At 41.2% G+C, this 27,072-nt stretch overlaps 1 protein-coding gene across 1 annotated transcript in view; it reads right to left on the reverse strand.

Annotated features, from left to right (window-relative positions):
* Positions 1-27,072, reverse strand: part of LOC122746990 (tubulin polymerization promoting protein) — a 141,659-nt gene that overhangs the window by 6,790 nt on the left and 107,797 nt on the right. The window contains exon 3 of the mRNA XM_043993164.1: positions 1,454-1,607. Coding sequence (XP_043849099.1) covers positions 1,454-1,607 — 154 coding nt within the window. The remainder of the gene's footprint in view (positions 1-1,453; positions 1,608-27,072) is intronic.

Genomic DNA, 27,072 nt, shown 5'->3' on the forward strand with positions numbered 1-27,072 from the left:
TGTAAGTGTCTGAGGCCTAATTTGAACTCAGGTCCTCCTGAATCCAGGGCCAGTGCTTTATCCACTGTGCCACCTAGCTGCCCCCCCCAACCTCTATTTTTAAAGATGAGAAATCTGAGCCCCAGGGAAGTGAAGTGATTTGCCCAAGGTCACACAGTCAGTAGCAGATTTGATACTAAATATTAGTCTGAGATCTCTAGCTCTCTCTTGGTCCTTAAGCCTTCTCCATTTATATAAATGCTGAGAAAAGAAAGTAACACTTTGTACAAAGAGAACATGGTTGTTAGTCAAGCAAGGTATGAACACTATGAAGACTGATCTTTTGTTGAGAAGATCCCTTTGAGTGGCTTTAAGTGATAGTCGAGTTGTTGGAGGGACACCAATCCTGACTGTGACTCATTTTTATGAATTCATTCAATAAACATTTATTAAGCACCTACTATGTGCCAAGCACTATGCTAAGCTCTGGGGATGCAAAGAGAGGCAGAAGACAGTTCCTGCTCTCAAGGTGCTAGCAATCTAATAGGGAAGACAGTATGTAAAGAAATATATAGAAAGTAAACTATGGATGGGATAAATAGGAAATAATTAGAGCCGGGGAAAGCTCTGCAATTAAGAAGAGTCAGGGAAGGCTTCCTGTAGAGGGGGGGATTTTAGTTGGGACTTAAAGGAAGCCAGGGAGGGAAGTTGTCAGAACAGAGGAGGGAGAATGTTCACAGGGGACAGCCAGAGAGAATGCCCGGAGCATAGATAAGAAGTGTCTTGTTTGTGTAACAGGCAAGAGATGAGTATCACTAGACTGAAGAGTATGTGTTGGGGATTAAGGTGTAAAACGATTAGGAAGGTAGGAAGGGGCTAGGTAATGAAGGTCTTTGAATGCCAAATAGAACATTTTGTATTTGCTTTTGGAGGCAATAGGGAGCCACTGAAGTTTGAGTGGGGGTGAAACATGATCAGACCTGAGCTTTAGGAAAATCACTTCGGTGGCTGAATGGAAGATGGAGTGGAAGAGACTTGAGGCAGGCTGACCCACCAGCAGGCTATTGAAATAATCCAAGTCTGAGGTGATGCGGGAAGGGGGGGGGGGCAAAGTGGGTTTTGGTTAAGGTCCCACAGTTCCCAGAGAGCCGTGGGCATCTGAGGTCCCATGCGACCTTTGGGGATATCAGAAGGGGACATGACCAGGCCGCATCAAGTGAGTGAACACTGCCCCATATCAGTCCTATAGTGCACCTCCCCCTTTGTGGCCTTGGCCCCTCTTTTCTTCCCTTCTCGTTCCCTCCCTTCTCCTCTATCCCTACTCTAGCTCCCTCAGAGGTGTGATGCGGAAACACAAGAGCAAGCCCTTCCCTTCCGGCTATTCCTCTCCACCCTACATCCCAAGGACAGGTGGAGGGGAGCCACACAGCCCTGGGTAAAGCCATAAAGCCAGCCCCGTCACGTGTTTCTATACCGTCACTCCAGATATGATTGGGGCTTTTCCCTCGATGAGTTTGTGTATCTCCTGGATCGCCTCCTCGTTGCTCTTATCTTTAAATCGTTTCTTTGAGAGTTCTTCTAGAGCTTCTTTAAACTGTTCAAAAGTAATTGTCCTGCAGGACTTCCCTCTGCAACAGAAGAAGAGAATGATCAGAGGGGTGTGGAGGTTAGGGTTTGGAGGGCTCGTGAAAGAGTTGGACATTCCCCGACATGTAAAAATCCAGCTTGCTGTGCAGCATCACCACATTGCCCGTTGAGCCGTGGGGACACAATTCTCCCATTAGTCTGAATGACTCAGAAGAGAATTTGAACTCGTTGTATACTGACTGATCATACCATATGGGGTTCTATCACCCCACAACCCCTTGAGTCAAGACACTTGTATCATTCCCCACAACGCATCAAGTTTTTTTGGATCCATGGAAGAGTCTGATTAGGGAACAGCTAAGCCGGGGAGGAGTGTTTGTCAAACCATTTTCTCATTGAAACTGGGGGTGGTACTGCTAGTGACAAATGAAATAACAGGACAATTGGGGAAAACATAGAAAACAGCTAGTCTGCAAGAAAAACTGATCCAGTGGGACAAGAGGAGACAGCAACGGTGCTCTCTCTCTCTCTCTCACACACACACACACACACACACACACACACACACACACCCTCCTCCCAAGTACAGTCTTACTAATGACAGAGAAATTATGTTTTGCCAGCCTAGTTACTGACAAATTAGAAGCAGGGAATATTTTTAGGGGAATGACATGTTTGTTCTTTTTTTAAAAATCTGTTACATAAGGGGGTGATTATAAAGAAATGAAACTAAATCCGCAAGCCACACACGAATCCTGGCATCGCAGAACTGGAACCCAATCCCTGAAAAAGCCTTCCCTCAGTGATGACATTCCATTTTTGTACAGCTAATTGTTCATTCATTCTTCTTTAAATCTAACATGAATCTGCTTCTCTATGGTTTCTACCCATTGCTTCCAGTTGTGTCCTCTGGGGCTAAGCAGAATAAACATAATATCTATTCTATATGCCAGGACTTCAGATGCTTAAAGGAATTTATGCACCCACCCCCGTTGTTGTTCAGTCATTTCAATCATGTCTGACTCTTCATTGTCCTCATTTGGGGTTTTCTTGGCAAAGCTACTTGGAGTGATTTGCCATTTCCTTCTCCAGCTCATTGTAAAGATGAGAAACTGAGGCAAAGAGGGTTAAGTGACTGGCCCAGGGTCACACAGCTAGTAAGTACCTGAGGCCAGATTTGAACTCAGGAAGATAAATCTTCCTGACTCCAGGCCTGACACTCTATCCACTGTGCCACCTAGCTGTCTATCCCACCTCTGTCCCAAGTCTTCTGTTCTCCAGATAAAAACATGCAGATTTCTTCCAACAGATGCTGGGATAACTGATCCCAATGACTTTCATTGTTTTCAGTGATCACACACATTGCTGAGTGGTCTCAGATGTCAAAGGAGCAGGAGCTTCTCAAAGTGAGGGAAAGTTTACTCTGCCTGTCCTAAAAAATTCTCCTTCTTGAATTGCAGTCCATAAAGTTAAAAAACAAAACTGGATTTCAATATAACTGGTTTCTTTTGTAATTTTGTGCATATTATTTTATTCATTTAAAAATATTTGTATGAAAAGACATGGCCAGGGTTCACTACACTGCCAGATGGGTAAATTAAATTAAAAGAAAATTAATAACCTCTTTCTTAGAGGTTGGAATCCTACCATTAGAGAGTCATTGTTTTGTGTTAAGCATTTTACACTGTTAAATGTCTGGGAAGGCTGGGAAGGATCACACATTAAGCTTTATTGGTCGTAAATGTGAGTTACTACTCTTTGTTTTTTGTTGTTCATTTGTTTCAGTTGTGAACAACTCCTCGTGACCCCATTTGGGTTTTTTTGTTTTTTGTTTTTTGTTTTTGGCAAAGATACTGGAGTGGTTTGCCATTTTCTTCTTCATCTTGTTTTATAGATAAGGAAACTGAGGCAAACAGGGTTAAGTGACATGTCTAGGGTCACACAGCTAGTAAGTGTCTGAGGTTGGATTTTAAGTCAGAAAGATGAGTCTTCCTGACTCCAGGCCTGACACTCTGTCCACTCAGCTCCCTAGTTTCCCCAATAATACTTTAGTATGGATTAATTTAATTGTCTCACTTGTAAAAAGATGGGGAATGCTGATGGGAGGAAAGTGTGGACACAATGGACCAGTCCAGAGCATGTAGTACAATGAACCATGGACCCAGAGGCAGAATACTGACATTTCCCTCCAGGCTTTTCCTCTTCTTACTTGTGCAACTTTGGGTAAATCTCTTCAACCTCTTCATCTCAGTTTCTCCATATTTCAAATGAGGTGTTTGGACTTGATGTTTTCTATGGTCTCTATCAATCACATTTTAGTTTATGTTTCTATAAGAATAGGACACTGCCTGGAAAGAGCAATTATGGGTAGAGTCGTATAGTAGGGACCCTGGGCACAGGTTAAGGGAGTGGGGGGACAGGATGTGAGAGGAGATGGGCAGGGAAAGGGGAGGTAGGAGAGCAGCAGAGACATCTGCTTCATAGTTTTGTCTATAGCCACTCTTTTTTTTTGGTGGGAGCAATGTGGGTTAAGTGACTTGCCCAGGGTCACAGCTAATAAGTGTCAAGTGTCTGAGGCAGATTTGAACTCAGGTCCCCCTGAATCCAGGGCTGGGGCTTTATCCACTGGGCCATCTAGCTGCCCCTATAGACACTCTTGAACGCTAATTGTTTTTTTTTCTTTTCTAACAAAAAATAAATTAAAATGTGTGTATCTTCTTTGGGTATGGCCATGTTAACTTAAACAGTCTTCTGAAACCTGACAGTTTTGGACCCTGTTATTGTGACTCCATAGGATTGGTTGAAAGCATCAAACAGAAACTGTGGGATAGCAGGTTTCAATGTGGGGATTAAAACAAAAGCCTGGGGGGCTAGGTGGCACAGTGGATAGAGCACTGGTCCTGGATTCTTCAGGAGGACCTGAGTTCAAATTTGGCCTCAGACAGTTGACACTTACTAGCTGTGTGACCCTGGACAAGTCACTTAATACTCATTGCCCTGCAAAAAAAAAAAAAAAAAAAAAAAAAAGCCTGTTTGAACACCAAGGCCTGCCTATGTTTCCATGTTATTGTGCCTTCACTCTCTGAATGCTTCTGACTTCACTTCTATGTATGCCAACCACCTGCTTATATCATCAATAAGTGAAATTGGGAGCAAGGCAGAAAAAACACAAGACTTAAGATCAAAAGGGCTAAGTTCACTCTCTAGCTCTATTCTTTACTGACACAAATGACATATGTGTAAAGGGCCTCTCAGTGTAAAGGCCATCTTAGGCCTGGACTTACAACCCTGCTGGTTGGTTTCTCTGCCATGAGTCTCTTCTCAGTATCTGCTCTACCTTCCAATCAGCCAACAAAGTGATCTTTCCAAAACACAAGTCTGATCATGTTATTACCTTCCTCCCCTTCAGTAACCCCCAGTGTCTCCTTGTCACCACCAGGATCAAATATAAAATCCTCTGTTTGGAGTTCAAAGCACTTCCTAACCTAGCTCCACTCCTCCCACCCACACCCCCCTTTGCAAGCTTCCTATACCTTTCATCCCCCTAACCCTGATATGCTTTATTTTTCATTTATTTATTTATTCATTCATTCATTTATTGTGTGGCAGTGAGGATTAAGTGACTTGCCCAGGGTCACACAGCTAGTAAGTGTCAAGTGTCTGAGGCCGGATTTTAACTCAGGTCCTCCTGAATCCAGGGCCGATACTTTATCCACTGCACCACCTAGCTGCCCCATATACTCTATGATCCAGTGGCACTGATCTCCTTGATGTTGCTTGAACAAGACACATTATCTCCCAAGGCTGGGAATTTCCTCTGGCTGTATCCAATGCCGGTAATAATCTTCCTTCTCATCTTGGCCCCCTGCCTGTCTTCAAATCCTAGCTAAAATCCCACTTTCTTCAGGAAGTCTTTTCCAATCCCCCTTAATGTCTTCTCTCTGTTGATTATTTCAGATTTATTCTCTCTCTCTCTCTCTCTCTCTCTCTCTCTCTCTCTCTCTCTCTCTCTGTCTCTCTCTGTCTCTTCCCCCTCTCCCATTCCCTCTCCCTCCCACTTCCTTTCCCTCCCTCCCTCTCTGTCTTACTGTATCTGCCTTTGTCTTTCTCCATCTCTGTCTCTCAGTCTGTCTCTCTCTCACTGCATACATACATACACACACATATCTATATCTCTATATTTTGCTTGTTCATAATTGTTTGCCATGGACTTTCAAAGCCGGCTCCTCTCCAGATACCACATGTGTGGCCCTCTACTTACCACTGCAGCTTGCTCTGGGTTACAGGTTCCTTTTCCCTAACCTTGTCACAAGATCATCTGGTGCTTCCATGTCTAATCATCTCATTTTCACTCCCAAGCTTCCTCCTTGTCTGCATCCTAAACATAAGAAACCCTTTACCTTCTTGCTCTATTCAGGTGGGCTCAGCCATCTTTTTTTCTGTCATTCAAGCAGCTGTTGAAGTTATACCTCTTCCTTTCATCCCTATCATTTTGGTGGGGGAGAATGAGGATTAAGTGACTTGCCCAGGGTCACACAGCTAGTAAGTATCAAGTATCTGAGGCCAGATCTGAACTCAGGTCCTCCTGAATCCAGGGCTTGTGCTCTATCCACTGTGCCACCTAGCTGCCCCCTCATCCTTACCTTCTACATAAAACCACATATATTTAGATTCTGCCAAGGCAGTATTTACACAAAAATTCTAAATAATTTCTCTATGAATGATCAGGAAATCCAATCTAAAAGCTGTGGCTTTTGAACCCAGGGGTAGAGGGTATTAAGTTCAATTAATCAATCAGTTGATCAATCACCAAATGCCTATTAAGTACCTACTAAATGTCAGCCATCATGCTGGGTAATGAGATACAAAGATGAAATTGAAGCAGAACGTGCCTTCGATGAGCTTTTATCCAACTTGTCCACAGATTAGTTCTTTGGCATTAGTGATTCACATTTATGATCAAATTAGGGAATCTGTCTAAAAGACTGTAAACTTTAAAACACTGGCTTCGAAAATCCATGGCTTAGCTATGTTTAAGAATATAAACAATAGGATCGATTTCACACAGTCAGGTAGATTTCATTTCATTTCATTCATCCCGGCCTGATGTTCTGCCTTTGGATAGGCAATTCATAGAGACCTTCTAAATGATGGTGCCCTCAAAATATTAAGAATATCTTCTCTGTTCTCCCCTGCTCCTCATTTTCTTTCCATAAACCTTTGTAAACTGGGGGAAGTAGGGTGTGTGTGGGCTCCAGAAGGAAATAGAAATCTGCCAAGTTTCTTGTTAATTTGATCAAAGGTGACAGCTAAACTGGAAAAGTGGGTAATTGTTCTGTGTAGACATGACCTGTATGTGACTTTGGCAGGGCCAGTTTTCAGAAGCCCTGGAGTGTTGTAAAGGCTGATTTCCTTTGTACCTCCTCCCAAATGGTAAACACAACACCCTCCTAGCAACTGACAGCCCTGTGTACCTGGTTTCATATCCTGTTTAAAAACATTCCCCGATTAGAATTTAAAAGATCTAAACAAAATCAATTCCCTTATTCTGTGTCTATGACCTAAGACTTTAAGGGATGATAGTCACAGGCACAAAAATAAAATGATGGCTCAGGGCAGTCAACAGAAAAATAGTGGGCATTGAGAACCAAATGAGGTCAGAAGTCAGTGCTCCATTTCCCCAGCTCCACCCAAGGCAAGCCCTGGAACACCATTTCCATTACATCACCCCCAAATCCTCAAATGCCCACAATGGCTCCCCTGTTACCTATCAGATGAGATCTAAGTGTCTCTGTGCCTCTGCACAGGCCATTCTTTCCATCCAAATATCCTCTCATGTCTGCCATATCATGCCCTTGCCCTTCCTCAATACTCACCTCTGCCAGGAAGCCTTCTTGGATTACTTTCTGCTGACCCTGATCTACCACTTAGGTACTTTGTACTAGAATCAGTCCTAAACCACCCATATTTAAGGGGCCATTGACACAGAAAATCAAAATGTACAGATAATCCTAATTGTGACAGTTCTAGTTTGTGCCACTTGGGGCAGTATGAGACTATGCTCTTGTGCTTTCTCTTACTTGGGGGTACAGATAAGGACAGGCCCAGAGGCATGGATTCAGCCATGGCAGTAGCTAAGGGCTAGTGAAAGATAATGGTGGCCAGGGATAGGACAATCCACAGTCTAAGTTTGTGATGATTTTGATCAGTTACCATGGTATCCAGTACAGAATTCCATTCACTCTCAAGGTTGCTCATTGACTTTGTATTAAGTTGTGTTTATACATTGCTTTGTATAATCATGGAATGAGAAAACAAACGTTCTGTCTCTCAGTGTAGAATTCTTTCTGCTTCATTGGGTTCCCTGACATCTCAATTCATGGGAAAGAAGGGGCACGTGTCAGTCTTGACCCCTAATGCTGTCTTTGGAGTAACTTTTATAGTGGGGAGATAGGAAGCCATCCTCATTAGCTCCTCTCTTTCTTGGGAGCCCTGGATGGGAGAAGGGAAGAGAAGCTTCCCGTGTCCCCCATGGGGCTTTTAACATTAATTGAAATCTCTGTCAGCTAAGACCCATTAGGGCACCCTTGGCTCTGCTGTAGACTAACAGTTTGGTGCTCAACTTATTCACATGACTGAATATGGACCCTAAAGACACAAAAACCATCTTGCTCTCCCCCACCCCCTGCACACCCCCATCCAACTGTATCTGTTGTTATAAGCAATGGCCTTGGAAGGAGAAGGCTATTTATGGTCACTGACAGAAGCCATCAGCAAGGAAACCAGGAGCCAGGACCACCCAATATATATTTTTTTTAATTATGAAAGTATTTTATCATTTTCCAGTTACATGTAGAGATAGTTTCCAACATTTGTTTTTATAAGATTTCTAGTTTCAAATTTTTTTCCCTCCCTCCCCTTCCTCCCCACCTCCCCAAGACAGTAAATAATCTGATATAGGTTATATATGTACGATATAGGACCACCCAATATTAGCAACAATAGGAACCAGCAGTAGTTAGAGAGTTGCCTGGGAATACAACGAAAGCCACTGCTGAAGGTGTAGTGCTGCTGCAGTGGGAACCACCAGGGACAGTCTTCAAATACCCTTCCTAGGTCCCAGAAGCAGTGCTTTGATTGAGGACTAGCAGGTTCTAAGGTGGCACTGGACTGGTGCCTGTCATGGAGTATATGGATTCATGATAATAACAGATTACAAATAAGCAGTCTGTGCCTTTTTTCCTGTGATCAGATTGAGGCTGAGGGCAGTGGAGACATCTTTTTGGCCTTGGCTTTTAGAAAGAAATTTGTTCATCCTCCCTGCCTCCCCACACCTTTTTTTTTTCTCGTATGAATGAAAATACAATTCCCAGATTTTCCCTCTGAAATGTTTCATAGGACTTTATAAGGTGTCTGATACCACCACCAGCAAAAAGTTCCAAATACACACGTGTGCACATACACACAGACACAGCAATTTTAAGTGATATTATAAGAACCACTGTAACTTCAGATTCTGATTAATACCTAATTGCAGAACTTTACCATAAAAGTTCAGGACAGGTGTAATAATGATCAAGTTACTTACTTTTATCATGTTCTTTATTTTTAAAATCCAAAATTAATCCTAACCTTTATTTCAAAGATTACATATTTTTCCCCCTCATCTTTACTATGTTGAGGTATAATTTTGGATCAAAGGAAAACTCACACTAGTAGCTTTAGTTTGCCCTGGAATACCTTTTGGGTATTCTCTAAATCTTGCAATGTCAGAATTGGAAGGGACTTTTGAGATAATTTTAAAGGAAAACAAACAGAGGGCTATAGAAGTTAATATGGCTGGGGGTGGGGAGATCATAGATCTCTTTGATGACTCTTAGGACTTATGTGTGAATTTAAAAAATGTGGACCAATGCTCTTCTGGCCACAGCAGAGTTTATTGTACCCAACCTAAATTTCAAAGGGAGTATTTAGAGTCTTTGTTGCTGGGCAACTTACTACAGTGTTAGCTGGTGTTTGTAGCCTAAGCTTTGGTTTGTTGTGCCAACTTATAGAAGCGCTTTGACCAAAGAAGAAAAAAAAATGAAAAAAAAACCCCAACTCCAGTCCGACCCACAGTGCTCTCTCTTCAGTGACAGCTGTTTATTCAGGTGCAGATGATGGGTGACTGCAAGGACAGGAAAATCGTGAGCTGGCAGGAATAAGCTGGAGCTAGAAACCACATGGAAACCTCATTGAACTTTTAATAACTGAAGTTCATCAGCACCAAGTCAAAGCAACACTACCGGGTGCGTGTAAACAGCAAAGAGAGGACCCTGCAAGAATATATACATTAAAGAAACTACGATTGTTGCCTAATGGTATGACAGCAAGAAAGGTTCTCCTGGCAGCGGCGCCTTCTGTTCCAATGGTAAGGACAATGTTTCACCATGATTAGTAAATGTCTGCTCTAAGAACTAGCTAAAAATGGTTCTAATGTTTTGCTAAAACCTTGGAACAAAGCAAATATAGTGGAGAGGAAAGTCACTCATCCAGTAGTGGATGGTGTGTCCCGAGTGCCATCCTCTCCAAATATTTCTTGGGCCAAAAGAAGGAAGCATCTTCTTGACCCAACTTCCTCATTTTACAGACATGGAAACCAAGTCCCAGAGAAGTGACCTGAGGTGTCACTTGGCTGACAAACCCGGGCTAGAATACAATGTCTCCTGGTTCCCAGTCCTATCTATGTTCCTGTGCATTTTCATAGTCCCTATATAGACTTTTTCAAACATTAGCCATGGTATTAGAAAGGGAAATATTCAGCCATAAAGTTAATATGGTTCTGAGTGTGTGTTTTTACATCAAATCTCTATGGAAACTACTGTTTCTGACATATGCTAACCATTTCCCAAGGTAATATGAGGAAAAGAGTGGCATTTTATTATGCCGCAACCTCCCACTTCCTGGGATCTTACCCTTGTGTTCTGATTTCTTGGTTCCTTGCCCCTGACCCTGGCTTGGGGCACCATTGGGAAGCTCATTCCCTTTCACTTCCTAAAAGGTTTAGGGTCTTTGAAGTTTCATAGTTGATGCTTTTGTGGTTTCCAAAGTTGTGTGAGAAATAATTATTAATAATATCTTGGGGAGGGGTGGCTAGGCGGCGCAGTGGATTAAGCACTGGCCCTGGATTCAGGAGGACCTGAGTTCAAATCTGGCCTCAGATACTTGACACTTACTAGCTGTGCGACCCTGGGCAAGTCACTTAACCCCCATTGCCCTGCAAAAAAAATAAATAATAATATCTTGGGGAATACAGAGATCCCCACTTTCTTTCTTAGTCCTTTCTCCCTCCCCCACTCAAGGTCTAAGTTCTCCTTGAAAGTAAGATTCAAAAAAAAAAAAAAAAAGGAAGATTCAACCAGGTCAAACCAGACCCAAGCTCACAAAGGAGTCTTGGGTGGAGACAGATGCTTTTGTTTAGTGACCATCACTGATGAGATTAGATCACACCAAGATGGAAAGTATTTTGGGTCAGGGGTCTAACATTCTCTCATGTCATCCCTGGACTTCATTTCAATTTCAATTTCATTTCATTTCCAATGTCATGTCAATCAATTAGATTTGAATGATATTAACCATTTGGATTAGATTGTTATGTGATGGACCTCCTACAGTTAGAAGAGTATAAGAACCAAGACCCGACCTGCGTCTTCAGTCTTAGAGAGATGGCCAAAGGACCTCTTTTTATTAATATCCTGCTGGCATATTAATGAAATGATTAAATTACCCAGAAACTATGTCTCTCATATTTTTTTTTTTTTTAGTGAGGCAATTGGGGTTAAGTGACTTGCCTAAGGTCACACAGCTAGTAAGTGTTAAGTGTCTGAGGTCGGATTTGAACTCAGGTACTCCTGAATCCAAGGCCGGTGCTCTATCCACTGCGCCATCTAGCTGCCCCTGTCTCTCATATTTTTAATCATCACAGTTGTTTATGAAGAACTGGAATTTAATCATAGTGAATATCTCCTTTAGCCATTGCTAGTTATTGATATAATCATCTGCTATCTGGACTCATCTTTGTGGGCTCATTGTTCATTTCTTGCCACCTCCTCTCTTTATGTTTTTTATGGCGGAGAACCTAGGTTCAAACTACCCCCACCCTCTGCCCAGCCTCTCCCAGGCCTACAAACCTACCTGCGCTCCTGGTCCTGGCTTCCCTAACTTCTGTTATCTCCTAAGCCCCACAGAACAACAATCATTAGGTCATACAGCTCTTCCATTCACTTAATTTTGCAATTGACTCTCATGAGAAAGAACCGTCCAAAGCAATGTTACTTATTAGTAAGTGCACCCGCTTTCAAAGCTGTGAAAGTGACAAATTAGGCAATACCTATAATGCAGAGAATATCTGTTTGAAGATAAGTGTCTCTCTCATAGTGACAGAAAAGGAAATCCTCTACTGTCTCTGAGAAAAGGTTCTTTGGGGCTTTGTAAAGTACCCAACACCATTACCAGCAAACGCCTCCAAACAGGTTTGCACAGGCACACCTGCATCTACCTCCACACAAGACACTTTTAGGTGGCATGTTACTGGGAAGCAAAACATAACCCTATCATCTGTAACCATTACAATTTCAGATTTCGAAGGTCACACTTCTAAGGCAAATGGATGCTGGTCATAGAGAATATTCCTGATTAATTTTTTTTTTTAGTGAGGCAATTGGGGTTAAGTGACTTGCCCATGGTCACACAGCTAGTAAGTGTTAAGTGTCTGAGACAAGATTTGAACTCAGGTCCTCCTGACTACAGGGCCAGTGCTCTATCCACTGTGCCATCTAGCTACCCCTAATATTCCTGATTCTTAACTGTTCCCTGCAAGGCAATCCTGCTTCTCATTCCCAGGCCTTGATGATCAAATAGCCCCCCCCCCCAAACAGCCCTAGGAAAAGGAGAATTGTTCTATTTCTTATTTGGAACCTAAGCACCCTAAATTAGGAAGGGCTAACACTTTCATAAACTAAGAGGCAGAGCTGAGGTGTCACAAGCCGGCTACATCCCCAAGGTCAATTCAGTTCATCCAGAAACTAGTAGATTTGGGTCAGATCAGGGCCTTCTCAGTCCTCAGGGGACCTGCTCCCATGGGTTGTTGCCCCGAGAGGTCTTAAACACGCCCCAGACAATACCTAATCCCAAGGGCCTGGTAAACCCGGTTGGTTTAGCACCTACCTCCTACTTGCTTGGAGTAAGAGAAACAGGACAAGAAATATAATGAGAACGAAGTAATAGATGAAACTCCACAGGGCCCCTACTGCCTGAGGAGACTCTCATTGTGTGACAGCTTGAGTGCAGGCAGCAGGCATGCAATGAATCCCACATAGGTTTCAGTCTTTGCTGGTCACCAGGACAGAGCTCTAGCATATGCGTGATGACCCTCAACTCTCCTTTCCCTCTGTCACTATTTACAGAGGCTCTCATTTGGCAGTTTGGTGATATAGGGAGAGAGTGCCAGAGCTGGAGACAGAAAGATCAGAGATCAAATCCTCCCTTAGATATTTGCCACCTGTGTGACCCTGAGTAAGTCACTTAACCTCTGCCAGTGTCCTCACCTGTAAAGTGGCAATAATAAGAAAATCTACATCATTTCAAATGATTCTTTTGAGACATACTAGTGGCCAGTTTTGCACACACCCTGGGGTCTCACAACCACAGACCTTTATAATTATGAAAAAAATAGCTAGTTGTTAGTGGCAGCTAGGTGGTGCAGTGTACAGAGTGTTGGCCCTGGAGTCAAGAAAACCTAACTTCAAATCTCACCTCAGACACTTACTAGCTGTGTGACTCTGGGGAAATCACTTAACCCCAATTGCCTTAAACATCTTTGGCCTCGTCATCCTGATATCTCTTATGCCACTCGCCCCAGATGGCTCTGGGGGAGAAAGTGAGGGTGGTGACCTTGCACAGCCCTCTCTCACTTAATTCCAATTTAGTACAAGCCATTGATTTCCTTGGCCAGAGTCTAGTTGCTAAATGACTGTGGACTCAAACGCTGCATGGTACAGAGCCCATAGCACAGGCCCAGGGTAGGGGGAGCAGCCAGTGAGAACTTGACCACTTTCCACTGCCCAAGATAGGCAGGTGGGATAGTTATCTACCTTTTCCAGGATTAAGTCATCACACAGATTAAGCCCTTGGTCTCTGGTATGATCTAGGTGACTCAAGTGATCAGGGATACTCTCAAAATGGATCTAGAATGCTTAAGTTGTTCCCTGCCTCCAATAAGATATCGGCTTTTCTTCAAAGACCATGTACTTCTTCCTGAAGGTCAGAGAACACCACACCACTTGATTAAGTATTTTCTTATATTCTCTTATCATTGCATGTATTCATGGTCTTGTCTCAGATCTTTTGAAACACAACCAATCTAAAGTAGAAGTTATTTAAAAGCTGGCCCAATAAAATTGTGCCAAGCATAATAATAACACTTTGTTTAACACTTTAAGGTTAGCAGTTTAGCTAAACTCCATCCTTATAATAACCCAGTGATGTAAATGGAATGAGTATTACAATCCCCCCTTTATGTATGTAAAAGTCCAAGAAAGCAGCACATTGCAATGGAAAGGGCCCTGGATTTGGAGTTGAGGGCTTGGGTTTGAATCCCTCTCATGTGACTTTTTTTTTTGAGGCAATTGGGATTAAATGACTTTCTCAGGGTCATAAAGCTAGTAAATATCTGAGGCCAGATTTGAACTCAGGTTCTCCTGACTTCAGGGCCAGTAGAAACTGAGGCTGAGAGAGATCAAGGGACTTGCCCAAGGTCACATAATCATAATTATCAGCGCTAAGATTTGAATTGAGCTCTGACTCCAAATTAAGCCCTCTTTCCACTATGTGACAATATCTTTTAAGAAGTGCTAAGTAGTAAGGGCTTAAGAAATTCATCTTAAGTAAATGATAAGGTGAGTCAGGCTTCTGTTTTAAGACACATCAAAGTTTAAACATTTTTTTAAATGTTAAATATAAAACTTTTCATTGTTATGCTTTGGCTCAGAATGTTTTATAACACATACTCTCATCAACCCCCACAAAATAGAAATACAAGGGAAAGGGGAAGACTGGTGGTAGGAGTGACCTGATGTTAGTCCATAGGAAAAGTGATATGTGCCAAAAGTTCTCTATTTTCCACCGTGGATAAGATAAAAGTGGGCTGGTAAAATGTATAGACTACTAACCTATATTGTAGTTGGGAAGATAGTTAGATACAGTAGGAAGGATAATTGATTAGGAAAACCCAAAGACTTCAGGCTTTGGTCCTGGTGCTGCTATACACTAATTACATAATCTCAGACTACTCACTTAACCTTTCTCTGACTCAGTTTCTGAATCTTTAAAATGGAATTTGTGTTACCTATTTCAGAGGATTGTCATGAGACAAGTATTTTTTTTTCTTTTTGGTTGTTGTTTGTCCTTCATTTTCTTTTCTTTTTTTTAAACATTCATTTTTTTATTTAAAATTTTGAGTTCCGAGTTTTCTCCCTCCTTTCCTTCATCAATCTCTAAGAGAGTAAGCAATTTGATATAGGCTATATATGTGAAATCATATAAAACATTTATCCATGTTAGTCATGTTGTGAAAGAAAAAACCAAAAAGGAAAAAAAAACAAAATAAAAAGGGAAAAACATTAAAAAAAGATAAAATGAAAATAGTATATTTTGATCTACATTCAGATTCCATCAATTCTTTGTCTGGATGTGGAGAACATTTTCCATCATGAGTCTTTTGGACTTGTCTTGGATCTTGGTATTGTATTGCTGAGAAAAACTAAGTAAATCACAGTTGATCATCACATAGTGTTGCTGATACTATGAACAATGTTCTCCTGGTTCTGCTCATTTCACTTTGCATCACTTCATCTAAGTCCAGGTTTTTCTGAAATCCACCTGCTCATCATTTCTTATAGCAAAATAGTATTCCATCATATTCATATACCACAACTTGTTTAGCCATTTCCCAATTTATGGGCATTCCCTCAATTTCCAATTCTATTAGGCAAGTACTTTGTTAAGCTAAAGTTTTACAAGCTTAAAGGCACTATAAGAAATGTCAATTATTATTCCAGTTCTAACAGTCTGTGACATAATTTTTGTGGCTACTTGATTGTAAACTCCTTGAGGAGAGAGACTTTGTTTTATTTGTTTTTTTTTTAATCTCTCCTAGTTCCTGGTGCAGGGCATTCAGGGAGGTGTTAAATATATGTTTTGCTGAATGAGTGAATGACTATAAAATTTAAACAACAACACAAAAGACCACAAAGCTATTGCCAAACCTTTGTTAAACATCCATGTGTACATACCCATCCACCCTAGACACCCCTGCAGCTTTGGACACCCCACAGGAAATAAATCTTCAGCTGCCATAAACGGGGAAAACTTTATTTGAAACCTGTGTGTATCTCCCCATATCCTAGCCACAAGTTTCTCTGCAATAATTATAATTATTGTTGTTGGTTGTTGATACCTTCAAGCTTTGGTACATTTGGAACCTGAGTCTGTACATAGGAATCCAGCTAAAAACAAAACAAAACAAAACAAACATTTCACAGGAGGCTTCTTCCATTGCCAGCAGTGTACTGAGCTTGAAAGTAGTTTATATCTGTAAGAACCGTCTGCCACATCCTACCTCAGGAGCCAGGCTTGAGGGTAGCAGTCACATAGGTTACTTGTCCTGGGCTCCATATTATTCCTGACACAATAAATAGGAAACTTTTGAGAATACTAATGTCTGGTATTTCTTAGTTTGGCACTTTTGATTACCCTCTTCCCTTAGATGATCTCTCCTCCCTTGGTTTTCCAGATACTGCTCTCTCCTGCTTCTCCTGCCCATTTGACTACTCCCTCTCGGTCTAATATGTTGCATCATTGTCCATGTACTGTCCGTTTGGCATAGGTTTGCCCAGTACTCTGTCCTGGGTCTTTTTCTCTCTCAGTGACTTTATTCACTCTTAGCATTTCAATGATCATCTTTATGCAGATGACTTTCAGGTCTCTAAGTCCAGCCCTCATTTTTTTTTTTTTTTGTGAGGCAATTGGGGTTAAGTGACTTGCCCAGAGTCACACAGCTACTAAGTGTTAAGTGTCTGAGGTCAAATTTGCACTCAGGTCCTCCTGAATCCAGGGCCAGTGCTCTATCCACTGCATCACCTAGCTGCCCCTCCAGCCCTCATTTTTGACATGAATTTGAATTTTGCTATCAGTTACCTATAGGATATATCCAACTGCATGCCCTACAGGATTCTTATTTCCAAACAGACTAACTCGTTATTCCCCACTCCTATCTCTGTCTCCACCAAACCCTCTCCTCCTAACTTCCCTATTTCTGTTGAGGGTGCTAACGTAATGGGACCAGCTCAAACCCCAGGTACTGATTGTTAAAATTTCAGTATGAGCAGTTACACCTTGGAAATTAGCAAACACATTAGGGCTTAGTTAATTGTTTTGTTCATCATCCAAAGGCAAGAAAGTGATGGAGAAACATCAATAAAACAGATTAAACTTAAAAGTGTGTCTTGTCTTTATTTTTTCTCTCCAGAGAGAATGAGAAATGTTTTTAAACATTTATCAGCACCCTTCTACCTAGGCTCATGACTTTCCCTCAAGCTCTTAGTCAAATCAGTTGCCAAGGATTGTGAATTCCACCTTCACACTGTATCTCACATCTGGCCCCTTTTCTCTCCTCAAGAAGTCACTAATCTGGTTCAAACCCTCCTCATCTCTTTACCCAACAGTCTGACTTTTGGAACACTATTTCGCGTCATGCCCCTCACTCACTTGACATTTTTGCCAGTGTTACACAGCATTCAATCTTTCCCTGGGACTTTGCACAGGCTGACTATTCTCCATACCTTGAATGCTCACCCCTCGGAGTTTCCTAGCCCCTTCTTAGTATTAGCTCAAGTCACATCCATCCTCTTTGGGGGGTGGAGGCTTTCCTGATTCCTTCTAGTCACTATTACTTCCCATCCCAAAAGTAATTTGTGTTTTTGTTATATTTTATGTTTACTTTTCAGTATATATGTGTGGGGGCAGCTAGGTGGTACAGTGGATAGAGCAGCGGCCCTGGATTCAGGAGGACCTGAGTTCAAATCTGGCCTCAGACACTTGACACTTACTAGCTTTGTGACCCTGGGCAAGTCACTTAACCCCAATTGCCCCACCAAAAAAAAAGTTCTTGGGCAGTATATATGTGTGTATGCATGTACACACACAAATATATGCATATATATATCACACATATGCATACACATACGCATACATACATATATGTATATAAATATTTCTCTCCAGGAGATAGACTGTGAGATCTTTGAGGGCAGAGACCATCTACACTTTTGTTTTTGTGTATCTAGCACATAACATAGTGCCTGGCACATAGTAATTATAATAGTAATAGTGAACATGGAACATTTGCAAAGCACTTTACATATATTATTTCATTTCCTCTTCACAACGATCCTGGGGGCTAGAGCCTATTATTTACCCCCATTTTACAGATGAGGAAACTGAGAATGAAAGAGATTAAGTGACTTTTTCAGAGATACCCAGCTAATAAAAGTCTGAGGGTAGATTTGACTTCAGGTTTTCCTGATTCCAACTCTCAGTGCTCTCTCCACTGTGACACCTAACTGTCTCTCAAACAGTAGATGCGACATACATGCTTATTGAATTGAACTTAGCCTGTTAAGCAATGGGGAAGGATCACAGCACTGAGGATATAGTCAAGCACTTTGTGACTACTTAACATATGTTTTTTTTTTTTTTTTAGAGGCAATGAGGGTTAGGTTAAGTGACTTGCCCAGGGTCACACAGCTAGTAAGTGTCAAGTGTCTGAGGCTGGATTTGAACTCAGGTTCTCCTGAATCCAAGGCCAGTGCTTTATCCACTGCGCCACCTAGCCGCCCCTATACTTAGCATATGTTAACTGAATGACTTAAAGAATGAATAGCGCCACTGAACATTCTTAAAAGTGACCCTGCTACTTCATGGACTGGGACCCTGTGCTGTCAAAAGCCACTAGTGGTGTCAATATGTCAATCAAGCCTGTAGGCAAGGTGACTTCCATCCTTCATCTGCCCAGCCTTGCCCCCTCTCCCCTATTCCAGACTACCTATTTCTGCCTAATGCTTGCTTCTGCAAAAGGGGTATGATCTTTAAAGTTCGGTATTGTGAGCTTATTCCTGGCAAAGACCCATACAATATTGAGATACCCTTTTTATCTTATAGTGGGGGGAGAGGGATATTTGGCTAGCAGAATGGTGAAGAGACAGACTTCTGCATGCAGATTCAGAAGTCCTGGGCTTTTTCCATCCTTTCTCAGCCACTGCCTCATTGTGGGACCTTGGACAAATCATTTAGACCTTTGTGGATTTCTCTTTTCTGTAAAGTGAAGAGGGTGGAATTGATGATTTCTAGGGACCCTTTAAGTTCTATACTAGTGATTCCTCCATGACTAGGAATGCTTTATATTTCTTCCTTAGTGCCTTATTATCTAATCTGAGAGGCTATTTGGAAAAAATGCCAAATTTCCTTGTAATACATATTTACCCACATACACTGAATCCTTCTGTATCCTAAAATATAAACACTCACACTGATTCATGTTCATATGCATCTAGATCTGTGAAAAGAAAATTTTATGTTCTTTTTTAACTGGGAGAACAAGAGAATGTCTAATATCATTTTTATCCTACAATATTGATTCACATATTTTACTTCTTTTTAGCCTCATATTTACTTGTATATTTTTCAGCGTTCATTTGTAGAGAACATCATCAAGAAAACTGTTTTCACAACATGATTTCCTTTCTTCTTTTTTCTGCTCTGAAACATCATCAATATTGGTAAAAGATGGGCCTTAAATAACACGTGTTATATTCTTGCCAGCATCAAATTAATTAAAGGAATGGCTAGCTACTACCTATCAAGTCAGAGTTCGGGTAGGGGTGAGAGGGCTGGTAGAAATTAGTCAGTAAAAAAAAAGAAAGAAAGAAATTAGTCAGTAGTTACTCTTTAGTTTCTGTCAGTTGCCTCTTGTCTCCCTTCTTTCTTTGTTCCTCCCTTTTGCTTTCCTTGGGTTGGGCAATGCAGAGTCGTTAGCTTCCAGTGCATGTTCTACACCAGCGGTGTCAAACTCAAATAGAAACAGATCCCTGTGGCTGCACATTAACTTTTCCAAGGTTGGTTCCAGCCACACCACAAGTACCTGCTCGCCCCTGTATTTGAAACCTCTGTTCTCTGCTGTGGGGCTACAAGAAAGTAGTAAATTGAGGTGGTAGCACTTGTTTAGGGTCTTTCCTTCCTCCTTCTCTACCAAAGTTCCTAAAACATTGTAACTTGAAAACTTCAACTCTTGAAACTCGAAAGGAAGGGAAACTTTCAATAATATTTCATGCCTTGCAAATACACCCTCTCCCTTTAGTTCTCACAATCATATAAATTCTGGAACCTCAATTAAAATAGGATTTTGCTGTAAATATACTAGCATGTTGAACATAGTTTCTGTTGATTTTGCCACTGGTTCCTATATAAGAAGTCATTAGTCTTTAGTAAATAAGATGATTGATTTAAAAATCTTTGACGGTTAACCACAGTATGTGATCAGAAGTCAATTATTGGAATAATTTGGGGGGAAAATGGAGAAATTTTTGTGATTCTATATTGTGTTAGAAGTTCTGGGGACATGGGACAAGGGAGAGATATTTATAGAACCACCACCTGATCACTGAATGATAAACAAGCCAAATTCACAAAGTTGCAACTATTCATTATGATGTACCAAGGACATATTATTCCAAGGTATTTTTTTTTTGCAGCTGGCATTGTTTTTATAATAGAAAACATAAGACAAAGAAAGACACTTAAGCATTATAAAACAATAAGGCAATTATTATCAATACTGCAGTGCCTCCCTCCCAAAGCCACCAGGCATAAATAGGGGCCTGGGAAATGAAACATGGATTTTACTTGGAAAGATTTGCCCTTGTTTATTGTGGGTGTGTACATACATATAATGGGATGATTCTCAGTACATGCTCCCTGTATCTATATGGGCATATATGAACACATTCATGATAAGTCACTTTTTTCAATAGTTTATAGAAAAAAAAATCCTCCCACACCAAAAGCACTTGAAACTTTCCAAATCCATATAATAAAATTTTTCTTTCCTTTTGTGTGTGTGTGTGTGTGTGTGTGTATACGTTGGATGGGGTGGATAAGAAATATTCAAAGTGAACTTCAAATGGTAAATTTAGAATAAAGAGGATGAGAAAAAAAATCATCTATCTAAAGTGGGGGGAAAGTTCACTTTTTTTTTTTTTAGTGAGGCAATTGGGGTTAAGTGACTTGCCCAGGGTCACACAGCTAGTAAGTGTTAAGTGTCTGAGGCCGGATTTGAACTCAGGTACTCCTGATTCCAGGGCCAGTGCTCTATCCACTGCCCCACCTAGCTGCCCTGGAAAGTTCACTTTTAAAAAAATCTTTCAACTTCCCAACTCAATCCAACAAACATTATTGCTCACTCTCTAAGGCAGTGTGCTCAAATTGAAGATACAAAAATGATAAACAATTTAGGCCTTGCCCGCTAGGAATTTATGCATTCATACTTCCCGGCACATCGTAGTGCTTAATAAATGCTTATTTACTTCTTATCATAATCTTAAGGTTCATAGAAAATATCTTTGAGGCAAATGGCAGTTCAAATGATAAGTAAGTTATGATTAAGAATGTATAGTGGCCCTGACGTGTGGAAGCTCTGCTCCTCAACCCGGTATTCAGTTAAATTCAAAACAAAATATTTATTAAACACTTATTATGTGCAAGGCATTGTACTATGGCATGCCATCAACTGCTATTCCTTTATTTTTCCATCCTTGTTTTTTTAAAACCCTCTGCTACACCCTTCTACTCACCTACCACTTACCTGTGGTCCCTACCCTATGCATTTATAATCTGTATCCTTTCCTTTACCTGGAATGGTATTTTTGATTCTGTGAAGCTGGCTCTTTCTTCTCCATTCATTCATGTCCGTCCTCACCTTTCAAAGTTGGCCTGACACTCACCCGTGCATCCAGAAATCCTGGCTCATCACTTTCAGAAGCTCCACTGACTCATTTCTTCATATACTATTTTGTACTGGGTGACTCCATGCTTTATAAGTGTTCCATTAGCATATAAGATTCTTGATGGCAATGGTTCCTTCGTCCAGTGTGTAGCACTTTTATTGAACTGAATTTTCCTCAAGTTATTGCCTGGATGTGTTTTGTCTCCCTCACCTAGACTGCAAACTCGGGAGAAGAGAACCTACTTTCTATTTCCTTAGTAGTTCCTTAAAGTTCTGTTTGCTCATTTTCCAGTCTCTTTCTTGACTTTTTTTTTTATTTGCAGGGCAATGGGGGTTAAGTGACTTGCCCAGGGTTACACAGCTAGTAAGTGTCAAGTGTCTGAGTTCAGATTTGAACTCAGGTCCTCCTGAATCCAGGGCTGGTGCTTTATCCACTGTGCCACCTAGCTGCCCCTCTTTCTTGACTTTCAACTATTTGTTAAAGTGGGACACTGCTTCCACATTGTCTAAAGCTTCAGGGGATTTATGCAGCTGTTTTCAGAGATACTTCTAAGGGATTTGTAAGTTTTTAGTTCTTCCAAGGTGGTATAATTTAAGGAGAGGTATGTTTACTACTCTCCTGGCCTGTGCTCTGGTCTGCAAGCAACAAAAGGCCTGCTTTTCTGCCCTAAAACTATGAACAGACTCCCGCTCCAGTGGGGTTAGAAGCTCCAGTGTGCTTGTGTTCCTCCCTGGCCTGGGACTGACACCTAAGACTGTGACCTGGATCAGAATATGGGCAAAACAAGAGTCCTGCCTCAGTGCTAGCAAAGAGATCCCTGTAATCTCCTTCCGGCCAACCGTTTGACTCCCTTACCATCTGTAGGCCAAGAGTTCCAGAATCAGTTGCTCCTGCTGACTCAGTGGCTCCCAAGGCCTGTTCTTGGTTTGCTGGGGCTGGGTCTGCACTGGCACGGCCTGCGCTGCACTTAGCTCCACTCTTACCTCAGTAAAACAGACCTTTCCTGCTGACCTTCTAAGTTGTCTTTGGCTGGAAAAGTATTTTACCCTGTACTTTTGAGGGTTCTACTGCTCCAGGAATTGTCTTATGGCATTATTTGAAGGGATTTGGAGGGATCTTGGGGAGAGCTTAGGCAAGTCACTAACTTTCCTCTGTCATCTTGGCTCTACTTCCCACCCTCCAACCTTAAAGTTCTTTGTACAATGTTGTTCCATAAATGTTTTCTTTTCTTCTTCTTCTTTTTTTTGGGGGGTGGGGCAATGAAGGTCAAGTGACTTGTCCAGGGTGACACAGCTAGTAAGTGTCAAGTGTCTGAGGTTAGATTTGAACTCAGGTCCTCCTGAATCCAGGGCTGGTGCTTTATTCACTGTGCCACCTAGCTGCCCCATAAATGTTTTCTTAACTAACTCTCTGAATGTTTACATATAGACCAGAAAATACACATGTATTTAAAAATGGGAGAAGAAATGAGGGAAGGGGTGAGATAAAGACAAGAATTACAGAATCATAGACTGAGGGCTACAAGGGACTTTAGAGGTCATTTAGTTTAACCCACTCATTTTACAGATGAGGAAATTAAGGCCCAGAAAATTTGAACATTCCCAAGGTCACTTGGGCTGTGAATGTCAGAGCCAGGTTTTGAACTGAATCCTTTGACTCTAAAACCGGTTCTCTTTCTACTAGTTGTTTAGTCCTGTCCAACTCTTGATGACCCCATTTGGGGTTTTCTTGGCAAAGATATTGGAGTGGCTTGCCATTTCCTACTCCAGCTCATTTTACAAATGAGTAATTGGAAGCAAACAGGATCACACAGCTAGTGAGTGTCTGAGGTTGGATTTGAACTCAAGAAGATGAGTCTTTCTGACTCCAGGCCCTATACTCTATGCAGTATGCACCACCTAGCTGCCCTTCTTCTTTCTACTACCCTACATAGTTAGAGCAAAAGTGCTGAAGTGCTCAGTGGGAGAGATGTAGGATCTCAGGATCATAGCTCTAGAGCTGAAAAGGACCTAAGATGCCATCTAGACCAAACTTCTAATTTTACAGATGAGGAAACAAAGACAGAGACATTAAGTGGCCTAAGATCTCACAGGAAGTAGTTGTTAAAGATGGGATCTGACCCTACATTTTCTAACTCGAGTCAATATTTTTTCAACTGTACCTCCCTGCCCCGAGAAGTGTCACTGTGGTTTAGATATAGAATTAATGCTTTCTCATATCTAGAAGGGCAGCAACTTCCTTGGGCAAAATTGTGAAGTGGTGAGTTTTGTTTTTAGTGTCCCCTCTCTGCCCTAGCTGTGGTGTCCAAAGTTCTCAAGCTTTCTTCTTATCAACACTTACTTTCAAGAAAGAGTCTGAAACGCAGCCTTACCAAATGAAAGCCAGATTAACTGTTATTCACAGTAGCCATACCTAGACTTGCCATCTGGAGTGATTGGTCTCAGGGGCTCCTTCCAACTCAGACTCCATAATTCTGTGATCTCATTCCTTCCTGACTCCTTGGACTTAGAAATAGTACTTAGTTTTTGTTTTTTTCTTTCTCTTTGTCCTCCTCCTCCTCCTCTTCCATGTTTTTCTTTTTTCTGTTTCATGCACGCACATACACACACACACACATCTTTACTTTTTTTACTTTTAAACATGCATAGAAGGGGCAGCTAGGTGGCACAGTAGATAAAGCACTGGCTCTGTATTCAGGAGGACCTGAATACAAATCCAGCCCCAGACACTTGACACTTACTAGCTGTGTGATCCTGGGCAAGTCACTTAACCCTCATTGCAACACCCCCCCCCAAAGGAAAAAAAAAAAACATGCATAGATCTTTCTTATATCAAGAAAATCATTAATTTTTGTCCCATCTAGCTACCATTCTATTTCTCTCCTTTGTTTTACTTGTAAAAATTAATTATTGACTTAAATAATATGTGATATTAATTCATCATAAATGCTTACTGCCAAAAAAGAAAATTAATTATTGATCATGCATTTTATAATTGATTTCACTCTGTAAGTGATTCTGTTCTGTAACCTTATTCTGTATTTTATATTAACAACCTAAGCCTTTGTCTCTGAGTGAAGAAGCTCATGAGTTCAATAGCTCAGTCTTCCTCTCTCATAGTTAGATGGCAAAGCTTATTCTCCCTATTGATCACTTTTAATTAAAGAAAAGCTCTGAGCTAAGTTAAGAGGTTCAGTACTTTTACAAAACACTGATTGTAAGGGAATTGTTACCCTAGAACTACCTGCAAACCGCTTTGTGTCAAGGAAGCTTGTTATCCCTCATAACCTTAGCTCCTAAGGAAATCTATGACACCTATGTGTTATCCTTGAGAGCACATAAGCTGACTTGCTCCCATCTCTGCTTATCCATGCCCAATTATCTCATTCCCAGGAGCCTCTGAGTATTTATCCTTGGACTACTCTCAAATTGGCTCAGGATGCAGCTGGGTCCCATAAAACCATAAAACATTTCTCTAAGGCAGAAAGAAGGTGGATTTGGTCATGTGTGTGTGTGTGTGTGTGTGTGTGTGTGTGTGTGTGCCTGCTTTCCTTAGTGTAACCACTCATGTTGCCCTCATCCTCAAAATGCTGCCATGGTATGATTTACTTACCTATTTCAATCTGTTCTTTGTTCTACCCTTTTTAAAAAGGAGTTGCATCTTCAGTTTTTTGTCTTTGGCTAAACTAAGGCAAGCCATTGACCCATTCAATTGGCAAGTAGTGTTCCTATTAATAAAATGCTATCTTGCTCTGAGAAAACATGCCTCAGTTTACCTTTGTTAAACTTTACTTGCAACATACTGCCAAAGTTCTTGAATAATGGCCTACTTCAGAGGTGTCAAATACTGCATTTGGCCCACAACACTCTTGATAATACTACCCAGACTAAATTAAAAGATAATTACAAAATAGTTAACAAAAATACAATAAAACAGAATTACTATTATGTTTCAAAGCTAAATATGCAGCCTTTGGGGATCTTTATGTGGCTTGTGTGGCCCGGTTTCCATTTGAGTTTGACATCACTGGTCTACACTGTTTTGATTAAATTAAATGATGATTTTAAAGAGCTTGGCATGGTGCTTGGCACATAGTAGGCATTTAATAAATGCCTTTCCCACCTTCTTTCCTTCCCTCTCACCTTCCTCCAACTGCTTCAGGGCAGTGCAGTGAGAAGGAATTGGAATTGGAAGGTTAGAGTTCTAATTCCAGATTTTCTACTGATTACTTGTGATGTCTTGGCAAGAAAGTCCTAACTTACTTGGGCTTCAGAAGTTGCCTCATCTATAATAAAGGGAAGAACTTGGTTTATATGATCTGGACCTTATTCTCTATTTCCTTCACTGTCTCTTCGGCCTCCTCCTGCCCTATAACTGTGAACTTTCCCCAAAGGTCAATCCTTGGTCTTCTGCTCTTTCCCTTTTCTTCTTTAGTGGACTCTTTTATTGCTACACTTTTAACTGTCCCTAGAAGGCAGAAGAAGGTAAGGGGCTGGAGTTGAGGACAAAACTGAAGACAGATTTTTAGAATTTATGGTTCCCTTGATTAATAAATCTAAACTCTGCAAATTTTCAAGATTGTCCCCTGCCCCTGCCCCCAATCTAACCACATTATATTGATCCAGATTTATTTCCAAACTACTTCTTTGGTTTGGTTTTTTTTTTTTTTTAGTGAGGCAATTGGGGTTAAGTGACTTGCCCAGGGTCACACAGCTAGTAAAGGTCAAGTGTCTGAGGCCGGATTTGAACTCAGGTCCTCCTGAATCCAGGTCTGGTGCTTTATCCACTGCACCACCTAGCTGCCCCCCGAACTACTTCTTAACGCAGTCTCTAATCAAGTCAGTCTCCTTGTGATCCCATGAGCATAGCATATGCATGTCTATCTCTACCTCTTCAGATATTGTTCACCTGCTCTTGTCCCATCTTCAATGAGGACAGGATCAGGAAAAATATTCAGATTTTAATGTGAATAATATTCTGTTTAAATGTGAAAAGTTTTATTTCATTCAGTGCCTGGGCTTTTGGACACTGAACATACCTAGGGCATAGCTATGAAGAATCTGTGCATAAGGGCCAGCAAAAATGGCATCCTTAATAGGTGAGCTATCTTAGCGTAACACATACCTCTTCCTAAGGTGGTTTTTTAATTGTTAGAGATTATGTCAGCGATTAGTTAGTCAGTAGAGGAGGTTTGGAAGGAGTGAGGGCAAAGATAAAAGTCATGAGATGTGAACCTTTCCTGGCATCCTTGAAAGTACACAATGTAAACAGTTAAATAGTCTTGAGAGGGATTGTTAACACACTGAGTAAGAATCAGAATTCAAAAAGATCTTTAAAAGATTGATCCAAATCATTAATACAAGAAATGTAATTTTGAATTTTCACCACATGTCTAATAAATTGCCAAAGA

Source organism: Dromiciops gliroides, chromosome 1, assembly GCF_019393635.1.
Source record: "Dromiciops gliroides isolate mDroGli1 chromosome 1, mDroGli1.pri, whole genome shotgun sequence".
In the NCBI taxonomy this organism is placed as follows: domain Eukaryota; kingdom Metazoa; phylum Chordata; class Mammalia; order Microbiotheria; family Microbiotheriidae; genus Dromiciops; species Dromiciops gliroides.